Below are 24013 nucleotides of genomic sequence, written 5' to 3'. Positions count from 1 at the left end.
GTCACAGACACCGGTCACAGTCACAGACACCTGTCACAGTCACAGACACCGGTCACAGTCATAGACACCGGTCACACTCTCAGACACCGGTCACACTCTCAGACACCGGTCACACTCTCAGACACCGGTCACACTCTCAGACACCGGTCACAGTCACAGACACCGGTCACAGTCACAGACACCGGTCACAGTCACAGACACCGGTCACACTCTCAGACACAGGTCACAGTCTCAGACACCGGTCACAGTCACAGACACCGGTCACAGTCACAGACACCAGTCACAGTCTCAGACACAGGTCACAGTCTCAGACACCGGTCACAGTCACAGACACCAGTCACAGACACCGGTCACAGTCACAGACACCTGTCACAGACACAGACACCTGTCACAGTCACAGACACCTGTCACACTCACAGACACCAGTCACAGACACCGGTCACAGTCACAGACACCAGTCACACTCTCAGACACCAGTCACAGTCACAGACACCTGTCACAGTCACAGACACCAGTCAGTCACAGCCACCAGTCACAGACACCGGTCACAGTCACAGACACAGGTCACAGTGACAGACACCGGGCACAGTCACAGAGACAGAGTCCGATAACACACACGGACACCAGTCACAGACACAGGTCACAGTCACAGACACCGGTCACAGACACAGACACCAGGCACAGTCACAGACACCTGTCACAGTCACAGACACCGGTCACAGTCACAGACACCGGTCACAGTCACAGACACAGACACCGGTCACAGTCACAGACACCTGTCACAGTCACAGACACCGGTCACAGTCTCAGACACCGGTCACGCTCTCAGACACCGGTCACAGACACAGACACCGGTCACAGACACAGACACCGGTCACAGACACAGACACCGGTCACAGACACAGACACCGGTCACACTCTCAGACACCGGTCACACTCTCAGACACCGGTCACACTCTCAGACACCGGACACAGTCACAGACACCGGTCACAGTCACAGACACCTGTCACACTCTCAGACACCGGTCACAGACACAGACACCGGTCACAGTCACAGACACCGGTCACAGTCTCAGACACCGGTCACAGTCACAGACACCGGTCACAGTCTCAGACACCGGTCACAGTCACAGACACCGGTCACACTCTCAGACACCGGTCACACTCTCAGACACCGGTCACAGTCACAGACACCGGTCACAGTCACAGACACCGGTCACAGTCACAGGCACCGGTCACAGTCTCAGACACCGGTCACAGTCACAGACACCGGTCACACTCTCAGACACCGGTCACAGACACAGACACCGGTCACAGTCACAGACACCGGTCACAGTCTCAGACACCGGTCACAGTCACAGACACCGGTCACACTCTCAGACACCGGTCACAGTCACAGACACCGCTCACAGTCTCAGACACCGGTCACAGTCACAGACACCGGTCACAGTCACAGACACCGGTCACAGTCACAGGCACCGGTCACAGTCTCAGACACCGGTCACAGACACAGACACCGGTCACAGTCACAGACACCGGTCACAGTCACAGACACCGGTCACAGTCACAGACACCGGTCACAGTCACAGACACCGGTCACACTCTCAGACACCGGTCACACTCTCAGACACCGGTCACAGTCACAGACACCGGTCACAGTCACAGACACCGGTCACAGTCTCAGACACCGGTCACAGTCTCAGTCACCGGTCACAGTCACAGACACCGGTCACAGTCACAGACACCTCTAACAGTCTCAGACACCGGTCACACTCTCAGACACCGGTCACACTCTCAGACACCGGTCACAGTCTCAGACACCGGTCACAGTCACAGACACCGGTCACACTCTCAGACACCGGTCACAGTCACAGACACCGGTCACAGTCACAGACACCGGTCACAGTCTCAGACACCGGTCACAGTCTCAGACACCGGTCACACTCTCAGACACCGGTCACAGTCACAGACACCGGTCACAGTCACAGACACCGGTCACACTCTCAGACACCGGTCACAGTCACAGACACCGGTCACAGTCACAGACACCGGTCACAGTCTCAGACACCGGTCACAGTCTCAGACACCGGTCACACTCTCAGACACCGGTCACACTCTCAGACACCGGTCACAGTCACAGACACCGGTCACAGTCACAGACACCGGTCACAGTCACAGACACCGGTCACAGTCACAGACACCGGTCACAGTCACAGACACCGGTCACAGTCTCAGACACCGGTCACAGTCACAGACACCGGTCACAGTCACAGACACCGGTCACAGTCACAGACACCGGTCACAGTCTCAGACACCAGTCACAGTCACAGACACCGGTCACAGTCTCAGACACCGGTCACAGTCTCAGTCACCGGTCACAGTCACAGACACCGGTCACAGTCACAGACACCTCTAACAGTCTCAGACACCGGTCACTGTCACAGACACCGGTCACAGTCACAGACACCTCTAACAGTCTCAGACACCGGTCACACTCTCAGACACCGGTCACAGTCACAGACACCTCTAACAGTCTCAGACACCGGTCACTGTCACAGACACCGGTCACACTCTCAGACACCGGTCACAGTCTCAGACACCGGTCACAGTCTCAGACACCGGTCACAGTCACAGACACCGGTCACAGTCACAGACACCGGTCACAGTCTCAGACACCGGTCACAGTCACAGACACCGGTCACACTCTCAGACACCGGTCACACTCTCAGACACCGGTCACAGTCACAGACACCGGTCACAGTCACAGACACCGGTCACAGTCTCAGACACCGGTCACAGTCTCAGACACCGGTCACAGACACAGACACCGGTCACAGTCACAGACACCGGTCACAGTCTCAGACACCGGTCACAGACTCAGACACCGGTCACAGACACAGACACCGGTCACAGTCACAGACACCGGTCACAGTCTCAGACACCTGTCACACTCTCAGACACCGGTCACACTCTCAGACACCGGTCACAGTCACAGACACCGGTCACAGTCTCAGACACCGGTCACAGACACAGACACCGGTCACACTCTCAGACACCGGTCACAGTCACAGACACCGGTCACAGTCACAGACACCGGTCACAGTCACAGACACCGGTCACAGTCACAGACACCGGTCACAGTCTCAGACACCGGTCACAGTCACAGACACCGGTCACACTCTCAGACACCGGTCACAGTCACAGACACCTCTAACAGTCTCAGACACCGGTCACTGTCACAGACACCGGTCACAGTCACAGACAGACACCGGTCACACTCTCAGACACCAGTCACAGTCACAGACACCGGTCACACTCTCCCAGACTGTGGGCCGTCTCAAGGGGACTCTGGGGCTGTGGGTTGCCTCGTTTATGGCTGACGATCAGCGTCCCTACCCTCTGTGCCTTTGATGGAGTGTGTGCTCTTCTCAAAGCTGACGATCCTCCCTCGGGCCATCACCTGAGGGAGAGAGGACAGAGAAACACTCACATGGTGAACAGGGGAGAGAGAGAGGGAGAGAGGACAGAGAAACACTCTCATGGTGAACAGGGGAGAGAGAGAGAGGGAGAGAGGACAGATAATCACCCACATGGGGAACGGGGGAGAGAGAGAGGGAGAGAGGACAGAGAATCACCCACATGGGGAACGGGGGAGAGAGAGAGAGGGAGAGAGGACAGGTAATTACCCACATGGGGAACGGGGGAGAGAGAGAGGGAGAGAGGACAGAGAATCACCCACATGGGGAACGGGGGAGAGGGAGAGGGAGAGAGGACAGGTAATCACCCACATGGGGAACGGGGGAGAGAGAGAGAGAGAGAGGACAGAGAATCACCCACATGGGGAACGGGGGAGAGAGAGGGAGAGAGGACAGAGAATCACGCACATGGGGAATGGGGGAGAGAGAGAGGGAAAGAGGACAGGTAATCACCCACATGGGGAACGGGGGAGAGAGAGAGGGAGAGAGGACAGGTAATCACCCACATGGGGAACGGGGGAGAGAGAAAGGGAGAGAGGACAGGTAATCACCCACATGAGGAACGGGGGAGAGAGAGAGGGAGAGAGGACAGGTAATCACCCACATGGGGAACGGGGGAGAGAGTGAGAGAGAGAGAGGACAGACAATCACCCACATGAGGAACGGGGGAGAGAGAGAGGGAGAGAAGACAGGTAATCACCCACATGGGGAACGGGGGAGAGAGAGAGGGAGAGAGGACAGGTAATCACCCACATGGGGAACGGGGGAGAGGGAGAGGGAGAGAGGACAGGTAATCACCCATATGGGGAACGGGGGAGAGAGAGAGAGAGAGAGGACAGGTAATCACCCACATGGGGAACGGGGGAGAGAGAGAGAGAGAGAGGACAGGTAATCACCCACATGGGGAACGGGGGAGAGAGAGAGAGAGAGAGGACAGGTAATCACCCACATGGGGAACGGGGGAGAGAGAGAGAGAGAGAGGACAGGTAATCACCCACATGGGGAACGGGGGAGAGAGAGAGGGAGAGAGGACAGAGAATCACCCACATGGGGAACGGGGGAGAGAGAGAGAGAGAGTGGACATGTAATCACCCACATGGGGAACGGGGGAGAGAGAGAGGGAGAGAGGACAGGTAATCACCCACATGGGGAACGGGGGAGAGAGAGAGGGAGAGAGGACAGGTAATCACCCACATAGGGAACGGGGGAGAGAGAGAGAGGGAGAGAGGACAGGTAATCACCCACATGGGGAACGGGGGAGAGAGAGAGGGAGAGAGGACAGGTAATCACCCACATGGGGAACGGGGGAGAGAGAGAGAGGGAGAGAGGACAGGTAATCACCCACATGGGGAACGGGGGGGAGAGAGAGGGAGAGAGGACAGAGAATCACCCACATGGGGAACGGGGGAGAGAGAGAGGGAGAGAGGACAGGTAATCACCCACATGGGGAACGGGGGGGAGAGAGAGGGAGAGAGGACAGAGAATCACCCACATGGGGAACGGGGGAGAGAGAGAGGGAGAGAGGACAGGTAATCACCCACATGGGGAACGGGGGAGAGAGAGAGGGAGAGAGGACAGGTAATCACCCACATGGGGAACGGGGGAGAGAGAGAGGGAGAGAGGACAGGTAATCACCCACATGGGGAACGGGGGAGAGAGAGAGAGAGAGAGAGAGGACAGAGAATCACCCACATGGGGAACGGGGGAGAGAGAGGGAGAGAGGACAGGTAATCACCCACATGGGGAACGGGGAGAGAGAGAGGGAGAGAGGACAGGTAATCACCCACATGGGGAACGGGGGAGAGAGAGAGAGAGAGGACAGGTAATCACCCACGGGGAACGGGGGAGAGAGAGAGAGGGAGAGAGGACAGATAATCACCCACATGGGGAACGGGGGAGAGAGGGGGAGAGAGGACAGAGAATCACCCACATGGGGAACGGGAGAGAGAGAGAGGGAGAGAGGACAGGTAATCACCCACATGGGGAACGGGGGAGAGAGAGAGGGAGAGAGGACAGGTAATCACCCACATGGGGAACGGGGGAGAGAGAGAGGGAGAGAGGACAGGTAATCACCCACATGGGGAACGGGGGAGAGAGAGAGAGAGAGAGAGAGGACAGAGAATCACCCACATGGGGAACGGGGGAGAGAGAGGGAGAGAGGACAGGTAATCACCCACATGGGGAACGGGGGAGAGAGAGAGGGAGAGAGGACAGGCAATCACCCACATGGGGAACGGGGGAGAGAGAGAGAGAGAGGACAGAGAATCACCCACATGGGGAACGGGGGAGAGAGTGGGAGAGAGGACAGGTAATCACCCACATGGGGAACGGGGGAGAGAGAGAGGGAGAGACAGAGAATAACCCACATGGGGAACGGGGGAGAGAGAGAGGGAGAGAGAGAGAGGACAGATAATCCACATGGGGAACGGGGAGAGAGAGAGAGAGAGAGAGAGGACAGGTAATCACCCACATGGGGAACGGGGGAGAGAGAGAGGGAGAGAGGACAGAGAATCACCCACATGGGGAACGGGGAGAGAGAGAGAGAGAGAGAGGACAGGTAATCACCCACATGGGGAACGGGGGAGAGAGAGAGGGAGAGAGGACAGATAATCACCCACATGAGGAACGGGGGAGAGAGAGGGAGGACAGGTAATCACCCACATGGGGAACGGGGGAGAGAAAGAGAGGGAGAGAGGACAGAGAATCACCCACATGGGGAACGGGGGAGAGAGACAGAGAGAGAGGACAGAGAATCACCCACATGGGGAACAGGGGAGAGAGAGGGAGAGAGGACAGGTAATCACCCACATGGGGAACGGGGGAGAGAGAGAGGGAGAGAGTGGACATGTAATCACCCATATGGGGAACGGGGGAGAGAGAGAGGGAGAGAGGACAGATAATCACCCACATGGGGAACGGGGGAGAGGGAGAGGGAGAGAGGACAGGTAATCACCCACATGGGGAACGGGGGAGAGAGAGAGAGAGAGAGGACAGAGAATCACCCACATGGGGAACGGGGGAGAGAGAGAGGGAGAGAGGACAGGTAATCACCCACATGGGGAACGGGGGAGAGAGAGAGGGAGAGAGGACAGGTAATCACCCACATGGGGAATGGGGGAGAGAGAGAGGGAGAGAGGACAGGTAATCACCCACATGGGGAACGGGGGAGAGAGAGAGGGAGAGGACAGGTAATCACCCACATGGGGAACGGGGGAGAGAGAGAGAGGGAGAGAGGACAGATAATCACCCACATGGGGAACGGGAGAGAGAGAGAGGGAGAGAGGACAGAGAATCACCCACATGGGGAACGGGAGAAGAGAGGGAGGGAGAGAGGACAGAGAAACACCCACATGGGGAACGGGGAAGAGAGAGAGGGAGAGGACAGATAATCACCCACATGGGGAACGGGGGAGAGAGAGAGGGAGAGAGAGAGAGAGGACAGAGAATCACCCACATGGGGAACGGGGGAGAGAGAGAGAGGGAGAGAGGACAGGTAATCACCCACATGGGGAACGGGGGAGAGAGAGAGAGAGAGGACAGGTAATCACCCACATGGGGAACGGGGGAGAGAGAGAGAGAGAGGACAGAGAATCACCCACATGGGGAACGGGGGAGAGAGAGAAGGAGAGTGGACAGGTAATCACCCACATGGGGAATGGGGGAGAGGGAGAGGGAGAGAGAGAGAGGACAGGGAATCACCCACATGGGGAACGGGGGAGAGAGAGAGAGAGAGAGAGGACAGGTAATCACCCACATGGGGAACGGGGGAGAGAGAGAGAGAGAGGACAGGTAATCACCCACGGGGAACGGGGGAGAGAGAGGGGGAGAGAGAGAGGGAGAGAGTACAGAGAATCACCCACATGGGGAACGGGGGAGAGAGAGAGGGAGACAGGACAGAGAATCACCCACATGGGGAACGGGGGAGAGAGAGAGGGAGAGAGGACAGATAATCACCCACATGGGGAACGGGGGAGAGAGAGAGGGAGAGAGGACAGGCAATCACCCACATGGGGAACGGGGGAGAGAGAGAGGGAGAGAGGACAGGTAATCACCCACATGGGGAATGGGGGAGAGAGGGAGAGAGGACAGATAATCACCCACATGGGAAACAGGGGAGAGAGAGGGGGGAGAGAGGGAGAGAGGACATAGGGTTAAGAGGAGATTCACCGGGACGCTGCCTGGATTAGAGAGGGTGCAGAGGAGATTCACCGGGACGCTGTCTGGATGAGAGAGGGTGCAGAGGAGATTCGCCAGGACGCTGCCTTGATTAGAGAGGGTGCGGAGGAGATTCACCGGGTCGCTGCCTGGATTAGAGAGGGTGCAGAGGAAATTCACCTGGATGCTGTCTGGATTAGAGAGGGTGCGGAGGAGAATCACCGGGTCGCTGCCTGGATTAGAGAGGGTGCAGAGGAGATTCACCGGTACGCTGCCTGGATTAGAGAGGGTGCAGAGGAGATTCACCGGGACGCTGCCTGGATTACAGAGGGTGCAGAGGAGATTCTCCGGGACGCTGCCTGGATTAGAGAGGGTGCAGAGGAGATTCACTGGGACGCTTGTCTGGATTAGAGAGGGTGCAGAGGAGATTCACCGGGACGCTGTCTGGATTAGAGAGGGTGCAGAGGAGATTCACCGGGACGCTGTCTGGATTAGAGTGGGTGCAGAGGAGATTCACCAGGACACTGTCTGGATTAGAGAGGGTGCAGAGGAGATTCACCGGGACGCTGCCTGGATTAGAGAGGGTGCAGAGGAGATTCACCGGGACGCTGTCTGGATTAGAGAGGGTGCAGAGGAGATTCACCGGGCCGCTGCCTGGATTAGAGAGGGTGCGGAGGAGATTCACCGGGACGCTGCCTGGATTAGAGAGGGTGCGGAGGAGATTCACCGGGCCGCTGCCTGGATTAGAGAGGGTGCGGAGGAGATTCACCGGGACGCTGCCTGGATTAGAGAGGGTGCAGAGTAGATTCACCGGGACGCTGCCTGGATTAGGGAGGGTGCAGAGGAGATTCAGTGGGACGCTGCCTGGATTAGGGAGGGTGCAGAGGAGATTCACCGGGACGCTGTCTGGATTAGAGAGGGTGCAGAGGAGATTCACCGGGACGCTGCCTGGATTAGGGATGGTGCAGAGGAGATTCACCGGGACGCTGCCTGGATTAGAGAGGGTGCAGAGGAGATTCACCGGGACGCTGCCTGGATTAGAGAGGGTGCAGAGGAGATTCACCGGGACGCTGCCTGGATTAGAGAGGGTGCAGAGGAGATTCACCGGGACGCTGCCTGGATTAGGGAGGGTGCAGAGGAGATTCACCGGGTCGCTGCCTGGATTAGGGAAGGTGCAGAGGAGATTCACCGGGACGCTGCCTGGATTAGGGAGGGTGCAGAGGAGATTCACCGGGACGCTGCCTGGATTAGAGAGGGTGCGGAGGAGATTCACCAGGACGCTGCCTGGATTAGAGAGGGTGCGGAGGAGATTCACCGGGACGCTGCCTAGATTAGAGAGGGTGCAGTGGAGATTCACCGGGATGCTGCCTGGATTAGAGAGGGTGCGGAGGAGATTCACCGGGACGCTGCCTAGATTAGAGAGGGTGCAGTGGAGATTCACCGGGACGCTGCCTGGATTAGGGAGGGTGCAAAGGAGATTCACCGGGACGCTGCCTGGATTAGGGAGGGTGCAGAGGAGATTCAGCGGGACGCTGTCTGGATTAGAGAGGGTGCAGAGGAGATTCACCGGGACGCTGCCTGGATTAGGGATGGTGCAGAGGAGATTCACCGGGACGCTGCCTGGATTAGAGAGGGTGCAGAGGAGATTCACCGGGATGCTGCCTGGATTAGAGAGGGTGCAGAGGAGATTCACCGGGACGCTGTCTGGATTAGAGAGGGTGCAGAGGAGATTCACCGGGACGCTGTCTGGATTAGAGAGGGTGCAGAGGAGATTCACCGGGACGCTGCCTGGATTAGAGAGGGTGCAGAGGAGATTCACCGGGACGCTGCCTGGATTAGAGAGGGTGCAGAGGAGATTCACCGGGACGCTGCCTGGATTAGGGAGGGTCCAAAGGAGATTCACCGGGACGCTGCCTGGATTAGGGAGGGTGCAGAGGAGATTCAGCGGGACGCTGTCTGGATTAGAGAGGGTGCAGAGGAGATTCACCGGGACGCTGCCTGGATTAGGGATGGTGCAGAGGAGATTCACCAGGACGCTGCCTGGATTAGAGAGGGTGTAGAGGAGATTCACCGGGATGCTGCCTGGGTTAGAGAGGGTGCAGAGGAGATTCACCGGGACGCTGTCTGGATTAGAGAGGGTGCAGAGGAGATTCACCGGGACGCTGCCTGGATTAGAGAGGTTGCAGTGGAGATTCACCGGGACACTGTCTGGATTAGAGAGGGTGCAGAGGAGATTCACCGGGACGCTGCCTGGATTAGAGTGGGTGCAGAGGAGATTCACCGGGACGCTGCCTGGATTAGAGAGGGTGCAGAGGAGATTCACCTGGACGCTGCCTGGATTAGAGAGGGTGCAGAGGAGATTCACCAGGATGGTGCCTGGATTAGAGAGGGTGCAGAGGAGATTCACTGGGACGCTGCCTGGATTAGAGAGGGTGCAGAGGAGATTCACCGGGACGCTGCCTTGATTAGGTATGGTGCAGAGGAGATTCACCGGGACGCTGCCTGGATTAGAGAGGGTGCAGAGGAGATTCACCGGGACGCTGCCTGGATTAGGGAGTGTGCAGAGGAGATTCACCGGGACGCTGCCTGGATTAGAGAGGGTGCAGAAGAGATTCACCGGGACGCTGCCTGGATTAGGGAGGGTGCAGAGGAGATTCACCGGGACGCTGCCTGGATTAGAGAGGGTGCAGAAGAGATTCACCGGGACGCTGCCTGGATTAGAGAGGGTGCGGAGGAGATTCACCGGGACGCTGCCTGGATTAGGGAGGGTGCAGAGGAGATTCACCAGGACGCTGCCTGGATTAGAGAGGGTGCAGATGAGATTCACCGGGACGCTGTCTGGATGAGAGAGGGTGCAGAGGAGATTCACCGGGACGCTGTCTGGATTAGAGAGGGTGCAGAGGAGATTCACCGGGACGCTGTCTGGATGAGAGAGGGTGCAGAGGAGATTCACCAGGACGCTGTCTGGATTAGAGAGGGTGCAGAGGAGATTCACCAGGACGCTGTCTGGATTAGAGAGGGTGCAGAGGAGATTCACCGGGACGCTGCCTGGATTAGAGAGGGTGCAGAGGAGATTCACCGGGACGCTGCCTGGATTAGAGAGGGTGCGGAGGAGATTCTCCGGGACGCTGTCTGGATTAGGGAGGGAGCTGTCTGGTTTTCGAGGTGACGGCCAGAGGGAGGGTGGAAATGGCTAATACGAGGGGGCATCATTTCTCAGTGATTGGAGGGAAGTACCGGGGGGGGGGACGGGGACGCCAAAGGTAGTTTTTCTCACACAGAGAGTGAGCCGGCAGGAAGTGCAAATGCAGCCTCACCAAGTGAAACACGTCCAGACTGAGGGGTCTGTTGTCCGGCAGAACCCTGATGATGTAGCTGATGGGAACCTCCAGCTCCGTCGTGCACGGCAGTTCCCTCTCGCGGCTCCTGATGGACAGGAAGCTGTTGGACTTGGAGTAGAATCGCTTGACCGAGTGCCGGGCGTGGGAGTGGCTGGGGAGCCGGGGATAGTGGTAGCTGTCCTCGGGCTGGAGGTGGTAAATGGCCTGTGGGGGGTGGGGGAGAGAGCAGAACACGCACGCTGTTAACGAAATCCGCGCCTGACCCGGGCACGGGAGACGCGTCCGTCCCGACAGAGAGCGCACATCGCATTCCCCTCCCGGACTCACCATGAGGGACACGAGCTCGTCCTCCCACTCGGAGGTGTCCAGGGAGAAGGTCCCCTCTCCTTGGTCGTCGACCAGGATCTCCTGCGCCCCGGGGTTGAACGAGTTGAACAGGTAGACCTTCACTCCTGGCATTGGTTTCCCCGAGCCCAACTTGATCACCACCTGTTAGTGGAGAGCGACTGTTCTTTGAGACCGATGGAGGTAAACGATGGGCCGACGAACCCCTCAGCCCAACCCTGACCCTCTTTGTGATCCGCTCACAGCAGATTCGGTGTCATTTGGCCCCGCTAGATTGACCCCGACACGACTTGGGGTAAATAACCGGGTGTGCACTGGGCCACATGCATCATCAGTAATATAACCTGGGGAATTCGGGTCGTTAAACACTAGGTGGCCTTGCCCAGGCGACCCATCCAGGGTTGACCAGGCCCCGCTGGTGTTTTCTTCCCCCCCCAATCAACTAAGGTAATGTAAGGCGTGGCACTTCAAAGTTTAGGGTATTTTAGACTGCGTCGTTTGGTTTTACTTTGACCATTTGAGAAGCTGATAAGTTTTTGCGGCCTATGTATTAGGTTTCAGCTCAAAGTAAGATGTAAGTTCCCTACTTTTAGTTTTCACTGATCTTAATTTTGTCCCGTCTGGGGGAGTAGATTGTTTTGAGGCCTAGATATTAGGCTTCAGTTCAAAGTAAGATGTAAGGTCCCTACTTTTAGTTTTCACTGATCTTAATTTTGTCCCGTCTGGGGGAGTAGATTGTTTTGAGGCCTAGATATTAGGCTTCAGTTCAAAGTAAGATGTAAGGTCCCTACTTTTAGTTTTCACTGATCTTAATTTTGTCCCGTCTGGGGGAGTAGATTGTTTTGAGGCCTAGATATTAGGCTTCAGTTCAAAGTAAGATGTAAGGTCCCTACTTTTAGTTTTCACTGATCTTAATTTTGTCCCGTCTGGGGGAGTAGATTGTTTTGAGGCCTAGATATTAGGCTTCAGTTCAAAGTAAGATGTAAGGTCCCTACTTTTAGTTTTCACTGATCTTAATTTTGTTCCATTTTAGGGAGTAGATTGTTTTGAGGCCTAGCTATTAGGCTTCCCTACTTCCGGCTTACACATCTTCATTTTGTATTAGGGTGTGCGGGATTGCATGGGCTGAATTAACTGTGATTACTGGAGATTCAGTATTGCTCCGCCCTGTCAGAATCAGAATCCTTCGTTATCGCCAAGTATGAGGACACATACAGGGAACGTGACGCCGGTTTCCCTGAGCTCTCACTGTACAGAATTAAAAGCAAACGAAAACAATAGTCCAAATAATCATAAACTACATACAACGCGGTCCCTCTCACTGAATGTACAGGTGGACTTGATTTATAATAGACCGAAATTCAAGTGTTCATAAGACTGATGGCACGGAAAGAAACTGCTCTTGTACCCATTTGTCCTGGCGTACAGTGATCCAAAGCGCCTACCAGAAGGAAGGAGGTGGGACAGGTGATGTCCGGGGTGTGATGGGTCTACGATAATGCGGCTCGCTCGCCCCCTGACTCCAGATGCATACAAGTCCTGGATCGAGGGGAGCTTCACACAGGTAATCCTTTCCGCAGCCCTGACCGTTCTTTGGAGTCTATTCTTGTCTTGTTCCGGTGGCTGATCCAAAGCCGACAGTGACGGACGAACAGAGAACAGACTGGTTTATCCCAGGATAGAGTTGAATCAGCAGCTCCTGCGGCAGGTCGTACTTCCTGAGTTGACGGAGGAAATACAACCTCTGCTGTGCCTTTTTGATAGGAGTGTCCGCGTTGGGTGTCCACTCCAGGTCCTGGGAGACTGTGACACCCAGAAATCTGAAGGTTCTCCACAGCAGACAGGGTACTGTTGAGTGGGGGGGGGAGTATTGGGGGATTCCTCCTGAAGTCGGGGAGTTTAACGGTGACTTGCTTTCTGTGGGCCCAGCTGAGATTTAACTTACTGGGTCCCCTCTCGTTTTCTCTATTGGGTGGAAAAGCGGGGCACGGGGTGGGGTTACAGTGGCTCCGGAGGGTTGGCTTATTGCGTTGAGGCACTACTCAGGGAAAGTAACTATTTTTGACTCTTGCGGTCCGGGTGCGGACGCTGCGAACTGTTTCCCCCACACCCCCCGACAGGAGTGTGAGTAACAGGGTGGGTGGGATCCTTCATGATGTTGTTGGCTTTCTTCCAGCATCTCTCTGTATATACGTCCCAGATGGCGGGGGCGGGGGGGTGGGGTCGAACGGAGCCGTTACGACCCATCGACCTTCAGGATCCTGAAGAAAAGGGGACATCTTCACTTGCCCCCTCATTGAAATGTTCCAACAACCGATGGACACTTTTTTTTTAAAGACTCATCCTCTCAAGTTTAATTGCTTATTTATTAAGATCTTTCCTATTGGCACAATTTGTTGTCTTTTCCTCTCTCGCTGTTTGTCCGTCCCATTATATTTCTAGGATTTACTGAAACAAGGAAATGTATCTCAACGTGATGTTTCCGTGTAGTAACTAGATGATAAATTTACATTGAATCCTGAGAATGCAGGAGAAAATGTCAAATAAATTTCTTCTGCACCATCTCTAGTCCAGGCAGCGTCCCGGTGAATCTCCTCTGCACCCTCTCTAATCCAGGCAGCATCCCGGTGAATCTCCTCTGCGCCCTCTCTAATCCATGCAGCGTCCCGGTGAATCTCCTCTGCACCCTCTCTAATCCAGACAGCGTCCCGGTGAATCTCCTCCGCACCCTCTCTAATCCAGACAGCGTCCCGGTGAATCTCCTCTGCACCCTCTCTAATCCAGACAGCGTCCCGGTGAATCTCCTCCGCACCGTCTCTAATCCATGCAGCGTCCCGGTGAATCTCCTCTGCACCCTCTCTAATCCAGACAGCGTCCCAGTGAATCTCCTCAGCACCCTCTCTAATCCAGGCAGTGTCCCGGTGAATCTCCTCCGCACCCTCTCTAATCCAGACAGCGTCCCGGTGAATCTCCTCTGCGCCCTCTCTAATCCAGACAGCGTCTCGGTGAATCTCCTCTGCACCCTCTCTAATCCAGACAGCGTCTCGGTGAATCTCCTCTGCACCCTCTCTAATCCAGACAGCGTCCCGGTGAATCTCCTCTGCACCCTCTCTAATCCAGGCAGCGTCCCGGTGAATCTCCTCCGCACCCTCTCTAATCCAGACAGCGTCCCGGTGAATCTCCTCAGCACCCTCTCTAATCCAGACAGCGTCCCGGTGAATCTCCTCTGCACCCTCTCTAATCCAGGCAGCGTCCCGGTGAATCTCCTCTGCACCCTCTCTAATCCAGGCAGCGTCCCGGTGAATCTCCTCCGCACCCTCTCTAATCCAGGCAGCGTCCCGGTGAATCTCCTCCGCACCCTCTCTAATCCAGGCAGCGTCCCGGTGAATCTCCTCCGCACCCTCTCTAATCCAGGCAGCGTCCCTCTGAATCTCCTCTGCACCCTCTCTAATCCAGGCAGCGTCCCGGTGAATCTCCTCTGCACCCTCTCTGATCCAGGCAGCGTCCCGGTGAATCTCCTCTGCACCCTCTCTAGTCCAGGCAGCGTCCCGGTGAATCTCCTCTGCACCCTCTCTAATCCAGGCAGCATCCCGGTGAATCTCCTCTGCGCCCTCTCTAATCCATGCAGCGTCCCGGTGAATCTCCTCTGCACCCTCTCTAATCCAGACAGCGTCCCGGTGAATCTCCTCCGCACCGTCTCTAATCCAGACAGCGTCCCGGTGAATCTCCTCTGCACCCTCTCTAATCCAGACAGCGTCCCGGTGAATCTCCTCCGCACCGTCTCTAATCCATGCAGCGTCCCGGTGAATCTCCTCTGCACCCTCTCTAATCCAGACAGCGTCCCAGTGAATCTCCTCAGCACCCTCTCTAATCCAGACAGCGTCCCGGTGAAACTCCTCTGCACCCTCTCTGATCCAGGCAGCGTCCCGGTGAATCTCCTCCGCACCCTCTCTAATCCAGGCAGCGTCCCGGTGAATCTCCTCTGCGCCCTCTCTAATCCAGACAGCGTCTCGGTGAATCTCCTCTGCACCCTCTCTAATCCAGACAGCGTCTCGGTGAATCTCCTCTGCACCCTCTCTAATCCAGACAGCGTACCGGTGAATCTCCTCTGCACCCTCTCTAATCCAGGCAGCGTCCCGGTGAATCTCCTCCGCACCCTCTCTAATCCAGACAGCGTCCCGGTGAATCTCCTCAGCACCCTCTCTAATCCAGACAGCGTCCCGGTGAATCTCCTCTGCACCCTCTCTAATCCAGGCAGCGTCCCGGTGAATCTCCTCCGCACCCTCTCTAATCCAGGCAGCGTCCCGGTGAATCTCCTCCGCACCCTCTCTAATCCAGGCAGCGTCCCGGTGAATCTCCTCCGCACCCTCTCTAATCCAGGCAGCGTCCCGGTGAATCTCCTCCGCACCCTCTCTAATCCAGGCAGCGTCCCTCTGAATCTCCTCTGCACCCTCTCTAATCCAGGCAGCGTCCCGGTGAATCTCCTCTGCACCCTCTCTGATCCAGGCAGCGTCCCGGTGAATCTCCTCTGCACCCTCTCTAATCCAGGCAGCGTCCCGGTGAATCTCCTCTGCACCCTCTCTAATCCAGACAGCGTCCTGGTGAATCTCCTCTGCACCCTCTCTAATCCAGACAGCGTCCCGGTGAATCTCCTCTGCACCCTCCCTAATCCAGACAGCGTCCAGGTGAATCTCCTCAGCACCCTCTCTAATCCATGCAGCGTCCCGGTGAATCTCCTCTGCACCCTCTCTAATCCAGACAGCGTCCCAGTGAATCTCCTCAGCACCCTCTCTAATCCAGACAGCGTCCCGGTGAAACTCCTCCGCACCCTCTCTAATCCAGGCAGCGTCCCGATGAATCTCCTCCGCACCCTCTCTAATCCAGGCAGCGTCCCTCTGAATCTCCTCTGCACCCTCTCTAATCCAGGCAGCGTCCCGGTGAATCTCCTCTGCACCCTCTCTGATCCAGGCAGCGTCCCGGTGAATCTCCTCTGCACCCTCTCTAGTCCAGGCAGCGTCCCGGTGAATCTCCTCTGCACCCTCTCTAATCCAGGCAGCATCCCGGTGAATCTCCTCTGCGCCCTCTCTAATCCATGCAGCGTCCCGGTGAATCTCCTCTGCACCCTCTCTAATCCAGACAGCGTCCCGGTGAATCTCCTCCGCACCGTCTCTAATCCATGCAGCGTCCCGGTGAATCTCCTCTGCACCCTCTCTAATCCAGACAGCGTCCCAGTGAATCTCCTCAGCACCCTCTCTAATCCAGACAGCGTCCCGGTGAAACTCCTCTGCACCCTCTCTGATCCAGGCAGCGTCCCGGTGAATCTCCTCCGCACCCTCTCTAATCCAGGCAGCGTCCCGGTGAATCTCCTCTGCGCCCTCTCTAATCCAGACAGCGTCTCGGTGAATCTCCTCTGCACCCTCTCTAATCCAGACAGCGTCTCGGTGAATCTCCTCTGCACCCTCTCTAATCCAGACAGCGTACCGGTGAATCTCCTCTGCACCCTCTCTAATCCAGGCAGCGTCCCGGTGAATCTCCTCCGCACCCTCTCTAATCCAGACAGCGTCCCGGTGAATCTCCTCAGCACCCTCTCTAATCCAGACAGCGTCCCGGTGAATCTCCTCTGCACCCTCTCTAATCCAGGCAGCGTCCCGGTGAATCTCCTCTGCACCCTCTCTAATCCAGGCAGCGTCCCGGTGAATCTCCTCCGCACCCTCTCTAATCCAGGCAGCGTCCCGGTGAATCTCCTCCGCACCCTCTCTAATCCAGGCAGCGTCCCGGTGAATCTCCTCCGCACCCTCTCTAATCCAGGCAGCGTCCCGATGAATCTCCTCCGCACCCTCTCTAATCCAGGCAGCGTCCCTCTGAATCTCCTCTGCACCCTCTCTAATCCAGGCAGCGTCCCGGTGAATCTCCTCTGCACCCTCTCTGATCCAGGCAGCGTCCCGGTGAATCTCCTCTGCACCCTCTCTAATCCAGGCAGCGTCCCGGTGAATCTCCTCTGCACCCTCTCTAATCCAGACAGCGTCCTGGTGAATCTCCTCTGCACCCTCTCTAATCCAGACAGCGTCCCGGTGAATCTCCTCTGCACCCTCCCTAATCCAGACAGCGTCCAGGTGAATCTCCTCAGCACCCTCTCTAATCCATGCAGCGTCCCGGTGAATCTCCTCTGCACCCTCTCTAATCCAGACAGCGTCCCAGTGAATCTCCTCAGCACCCTCTCTAATCCAGACAGCGTCCCGGTGAAACTCCTCTGCACCCTCTCTGATCCAGGCAGCGTCCCGGTGAATCTCCTCCGCACCCTCTCTAATCCAGGCAGCGTCCCGGTGAATCTCCTCTGCGCCCTCTCTAATCCAGACAGCGTCTCGGTGAATCTCCTCTGCACCCTCTCTAATCCAGACAGCGTCTCGGTGAATCTCCTCTGCACCCTCTCTAATCCAGACAGCGTACCGGTGAATCTCCTCTGCACCCTCTCTAATCCAGGCAGCGTCCCGGTGAATCTCCTCCGCACCCTCTCTAATCCAGACAGCGTCCCGGTGAATCTCCTCAGCACCCTCTCTAATCCAGACAGCGTCCCGGTGAATCTCCTCTGCACCCTCTCTAATCCAGGCAGCGTCCCGGTGAATCTCCTCTGCACCCTCTCTAATCCAGGCAGCGTCCCGGTGAATCTCCTCCGCACCCTCTCTAATCCAGGCAGCGTCCCGGTGAATCTCCTCCGCACCCTCTCTAATCCAGGCAGCGTCCCGGTGAATCTCCTCCGCACCCTCTCTAATCCAGGCAGCGTCCCGATGAATCTCCTCCGCACCCTCTCTAATCCAGGCAGCGTCCCTCTGAATCTCCTCTGCACCCTCTCTAATCCAGGCAGCATCCCGGTGAATCTCCTCTGCACCCTCTCTGATCCAGGCAGCGTCCCGGTGAATCTCCTCTGCACCCTCTCTAATCCAGGCAGCGTCCCGGTGAATCTCCTCTGCACCCTCTCTAATCCAGACAGCGTCCTGGTGAATCTCCTCTGCACCCTCTCTAATCCAGACAGCGTCCCGGTGAATCTCCTCTGCACCCTCCCTAATCCAGACAGCGTCCCGGTGAATCTCCTCTGCACCCTCTCTTATCCAGGCAGCGTCCCGGTGAATCTCCTCTGCACCCTCTCTAATCCAGGCAGCGTCCCGGTGAATCTCCTCTGCACCTTCTCTAATCCAGACAGCGTCCCGGTGAATCTCCTCTGCACCCTCTCTAATCCAGGCAGCGTCCCGGTGAATCTCCTCCGCACCCTCTCTAATCCAGACAGCGTCCCGGTGAATCTCCTCAGCACCCTCTCTAATCCAGACAGCGTCCCGGTGAATCTCCTCTGCACCCTCTCTAATCCAGGCAGCGTCCCGGTGAATCTCCTCTGCACCCTCTCTAATCCAGGCAGCGTCCCGGTGAATCTCCTCCGCACCCTCTCTAATCCAGGCAGCGTCCCGGTGAATCTCCTCCGCACCCTCTCTAATCCAGGCAGCGTCCCGGTGAATCTCCTCTGCACCCTCTCTAATCCAGGCAGCGTCCCGATGAATCTCCTCCGCACCCTCTCTAATCCAGGCAGCGTCCCTCTGAATCTCCTCTGCACCCTCTCTAATCCAGGCAGTGTCCCGGTGAATCTCCTCTGCACCCTCTCTGATCCAGGCAGCGTCCCGGTGAATCTCCTCTGCACCCTCTCTAATCCAGGCAGCGTTCCGGTGAATCTCCTCTGCACCCTCTCTAATCCAGACAGCGTCCTGGTGAATCTCCTCTGCACCCTCTCTAATCCAGACAGCGTCCCGGTGAATCTCCTCTGCACCCTCCCTAATCCAGACAGCGTCCCGGTGAATCTCCTCCGCACCCTCTCTTATCCAGGCAGCGTCCCGGTGAATCTCCTCTGCACCCTCTCTAATCCAGACAGCGTCCAGGTGAATCTCCTCTGCACCCTCTCTAATCCAGACAGCGTCCTGGTGAATCTCCTCTGCACCCTCTCTAATCCAGACAGCGTCCAGGTGAATCTCCTCTGCACCCTCTCTAAAGCTCCCACCTCCTTCCTATAATGAGGAGACCAGAGCTGAACACAATACCCAACGTGTGGGCCTAACCAGGGTTTTACAGAGCTGCGACATTCCCTCGTGGGTCCTGTGTTCCGACCCTGTCCAATGAAGGCCGACACACCAGATTTACAGGCTGTGCACAAGAGGGGCCGGAATCGCCGCTACTGGGGTCTCCTGTTCTGCCGGTCTCAGTGGAGTGCTGGGGTAATGCAATCAACGCGGGCGATGCCAACAGGCTCAAAAAAAATGATCAGAAAGGCTGGCTCTGTTACAGGAGTCAAAATGGACACACGTTGGAGGCCCTGATAGAATGGAGGACAATTCTCACCATGGCTGAACGGAGGAGAACTGTCAGTCATAGAGCCAATCTTGTAGCTGGGGAAGAGATGACACACCTACCCCTACCCCCCGCCTTCCCCTGTTAGACTGTTCCTTGTAGAGGGGGAGTCTAGGACCAGAAGACACAGATGGAGTGGATGTGGAGAGGATGTTTCCTATAGTGGGGGAGTCTAGGACCAGAGGACACAGATAGAGTGGATGTGGAGAGGTTGTTTCCTGTAGTGGGGGAGTCTAGGACCAGAGGACACAGATAGAGTGGATGTGGAGAGGATGTTTCCTGTAGTGGGAGAGTCTAGGACCAGAGGACACAGATAGAGTGGATGTGGAGAGGATGTTTCCTGTAATGGGGGAGTCAAGGACCAGAGGACACAGATAGAGTGAATGTGGAGAGGACGTTTCCTGTAGTGGGAGAGTCTAGGACCAGAGAACACAGATAGAGTGGATGTGGAGAGGATGTTTCCTATCGTGGGAGAGTCTAGGACCAGAGGACACAGATAGAGTGGATGTGGAGAGGTTGTTTCCTGTAGTGGGGGAGTCTAGGTCCAGAGGACACAGATAGAGTGGATGTGGAGAGGATGTTTCCTGTAGTGGGGGAGTCTGGGACCAGAGGACACAGATAGAGTGGATGTGGAGAGGATGTTTCCTATCGTGGGAGAGTCTAGGACCAGAGGACACAGATAGAGTGGATGTGGAGAGGTTGTTTCCTGTAGTGGGGGAGTCTAGGTCCAGAGGACACAGATAGAGTGGATGTGGAGAGGATGCTTCCTATAGTGGGGGAGTCTAGGACCAGAGTTCACAGATAGAGTGGATGTGGAGAGCATGTTTCCTGTAGTGGTGGAGTCTAGGACCAGAGGACACAGATAGAGTAGATGTGGAGAGGATGTTTCCTGTCGTGGGGTAGTCTAGGACCAGAGGACACAGATAGAGTGGATGTGGAGAGGATGTTTCCTGTAGTGGGGGAGTCTAGGACCAGAGGACACAGATAGAGTGGATGTGGAGAGGATGTTTCCTGTAGTGGGTGAGTCTGGAACCAGAGGACACAGATGGAGTGGATGTGGAGAGGATGTTTCCTATAGTGGGGGGAGTCTAGGACCAGAGGACACAGATAGAGTGGATGTGGAGAGGATGTTTCCCCTGGTGGGGGAGTCTAGGACCAGAGGACACAGATAGAGTGGATGTGGAGAGGATGTTCACTGTAGTGGGGAGTCTAGGACCAGAGGACACAGATAGAGTGGATGTGGAGAGGATGTTTCCTGTAGTGAGGGAGTCTAGGACCAGAGAACACAGATAGAGTGGATGTGGAGAGGATGTTTCCTGTAGTGGGGGAGTCTAGGACCAGAGGACACAGATAGAGTAGATGTGGTGAGGATGATTCCTACAGTGGGGGAGTCTAGGACCAGAGAACACAGATAGAGTGGATGTGGAGAGGATGTTTCCTACAGTGGGGGAGTCTAGGACCAGAGGACACAGATAGAGTGGATGTGGAGAGGATGTTTCCTACAGTGGGGAGTCTAGGACCAGAGGACACAGATAGAGTGGATGCGGAGAGGATGTTTCCTGTAGTGGGGGAGTCTAGGTCCAGAAGACACAGATAGAGTAGATGTGGAGAGGATGTTTCCTATAGTGGGGGAGTCTAGGACCAGAGGACACAGATAGAGTGGATGTGGAGAGGATGTTTCCTGTAGTGGGGGAGTCTAGGACCAGAGGACAGAGATAGAGTGGATGCAGAGAGGATGTTTCCTGTAGTGGGGGAGTCTAGGTCCAGAAGACACAGATAGAGTGGATGTGGAGAGGATGTTTCCTATGGTGGGGGAGTCTAGGACCAGAGGACACTGATAGAGTGGATGTGGAGAGGATGTTTCCTATAGTGGGGGAGTCTAGGACCAGAGGACACAGATAGAGTGGATGTGGAGAGGATGTTTCCTATAGTGGGGGGGGGGGGTCTAGGACCAGAGGATACAGATAGAGCGGATGTGGAGAGGATGTTTCCTATAGTGGGGGAGTCTAGGACCAGAGGACACAGATAGAGTGGATGTGGAGAGGATGTTTCCTGTAGTGGGGGAGTCTAGGACCAGAGGACACAGATGGAGTGGATGTGGAGAGGATGTTTCCTGTAGTGGGGGAGTCTAGGACCAGAGGGCACAGATAGAGTGGATGTGGAGAGGATGTTTCCTGTAGTGGGGGAGTCTAGGACCAGAGGGCACAGATAGAGTGGATGTGGAGAGGATGTTTCCTGTAGTGGGGGAGTCTAGGACCAGAGGATACAGATAGAGTGGATGTGGAGAGGATGTTTCCTGTAGTGGGGGAGTCTAGGACCAGAGGACACAGATAGAGTGGATGTGGAGAGGATGTTTCCTGTAGTGGGGGAGTCTAGGACCAGAGGACACAGATAGAGTGGATGTGGAGAGGATGTTTCCTGTAGTGGGGGAGTCTAGGACCAGAGGACACAGATAGAGTGGATGTGGAGAGGATGTTTCCTGTAGTGGGTGAGTCTGGGACCAGAGGACACAGATGGAGTGGATGTGGAGAGGATGTTTCCTATAGTGGGGGGAGTCTAGGACCAGAGGACACAGATAGAGTGGATGTGGAGAGGATGTTTCCCCTGGTGGGGGAGTCTAGGACCAGAGGACACAGATAGAGTGGATGTGGAGAGGATGTTCACTGTAGTGGGGAGTCTAGGACCAGAGGACACAGATAGAGTGGATGTGGAGAGGATGTTTCCTGTAGTGAGGGAGTCTAGGACCAGAGAACACAGATAGAGTGGATGTGGAGAGGATGTTTCCTGTAGTGGGGGAGTCTAGGACCAGAGGACACAGATAGAGTAGATGTGGTGAGGATGATTCCTACAGTGGGGGAGTCTAGGACCAGAGGACACAGATAGAGTGGATGTGGAGAGGATGTTCACTGTAGTGGGGAGTCTAGGACCAGAGGACACAGATAGAGTGGATGTGGAGAGGATGTTTCCTGTAGTGAGGGAGTCTAGGACCAGAGAACACAGATAGAGTGGATGTGGAGAGGATGTTTCCTGTAGTGGGGGAGTCTAGGACCAGAGGACACAGATAGAGTAGATGTGGTGAGGATGATTCCTACAGTGGGGGAGTCTAGGACCAGAGAACACAGATAGAGTGGATGTGGAGAGGATGTTTCCTACAGTGGGGGAGTCTAGGACCAGAGGACACAGATAGAGTGGATGTGGAGAGGATGTTTCCTACAGTGGGGGAGTCTAGGACCAGAGGACACAGATAGAGTGGATGCGGAGAGGATGTTTCCTGTAGTGGGGGAGTCTAGGTCCAGAAGACACAGATAGAGTAGATGTGGAGAGGATGTTTCCTATAGTGGGGGAGTCTAGGACCAGAGGACACAGATAGAGTGGATGTGGAGAGGATGTTTCCTGTAGTGGGGGAGTCTAGGACCAGAGGACAGAGATAGAGTGGATGCAGAGAGGATGTTTCCTGTAGTGGGGGAGTCTAGGTCCAGAAGACACAGATAGAGTGGATGTGGAGAGGATGTTTCCTATGGTGGGGGAGTCTAGGACCAGAGGACACTGATAGAGTGGATGTGGAGAGGATGTTTCCTATAGTGGGGAGTCTAGGACCAGAGGACACAGATAGAGTGGATGTGGAGAGGATGTTTCCTATAGTGGGGGGGGGGGTCTAGGACCAGAGGATACAGATAGAGCGGATGTGGAGAGGATGTTTCCTATAGTGGGGAGTCTAGGACCAGAGGACACAGATAGAGTGGATGTGGAGAGGATGTTTCCTGTAGTGGGGGAGTCTAGGACCAGAGGACACAGATGGAGTGGATGTGGAGAGGATGTTTCCTGTAGTGGGGGAGTCTAGGACCAGAGGGCACAGATAGAGTGGATGTGGAGAGGATGTTTCCTGTAGTGGGGGAGTCTAGGACCAGAGGGCACAGATAGAGTGGATGTGGAGAGGATGTTTCCTGTAGTGGGGGAGTCTAGGACCAGAGGATACAGATAGAGTGGATGTGGAGAGGATGTTTCCTGTAGTGGGGGAGTCTAGGACCAGAGGACACAGATAGAGTGGATGTGGAGAGGATGTTTCCTGTAGTGGGGGAGTCTAGGACCAGAGGACACAGATAGAGTGGATGTGGAGAGGATGTTTCCTGTAGTGGGGGAGTCTAGGACCAGAGGACACAGATAGAGTGGATGTGGAGAGGATGTTTCCTGTAGTGGGTGAGTCTGGGACCAGAGGACACAGATGGAGTGGATGTGGAGAGGATGTTTCCTATAGTGGGGGGAGTCTAGGACCAGAGGACACAGATAGAGTGGATGTGGAGAGGATGTTTC

General features: G+C 55.9%; 1 protein-coding gene across 1 annotated transcript in view; it reads right to left on the bottom strand.

Moving 5' to 3' along the window:
- Positions 1-24013, bottom strand: part of LOC132387162 (alpha-2-macroglobulin-like) — a gene marked incomplete at both ends in the record, with an annotated part of 77346 nt that overhangs the window by 52647 nt on the left and 686 nt on the right. The window contains 3 exons of the mRNA XM_059959515.1: positions 3397-3460; positions 10949-11176; positions 11300-11461. Coding sequence (XP_059815498.1) covers positions 3397-3460; positions 10949-11176; positions 11300-11461 — 454 coding nt within the window. The remainder of the gene's footprint in view (positions 1-3396; positions 3461-10948; positions 11177-11299; positions 11462-24013) is intronic.

This window comes from Hypanus sabinus, unplaced genomic scaffold (assembly GCF_030144855.1).
Source record: "Hypanus sabinus isolate sHypSab1 unplaced genomic scaffold, sHypSab1.hap1 scaffold_1581, whole genome shotgun sequence".
Lineage (NCBI taxonomy): Eukaryota > Metazoa > Chordata > Chondrichthyes > Myliobatiformes > Dasyatidae > Hypanus > Hypanus sabinus.
The sequence above is the reverse complement of the archived record's forward strand: the minus strand, read 5'-3'. Positions and strand labels throughout refer to the sequence as shown.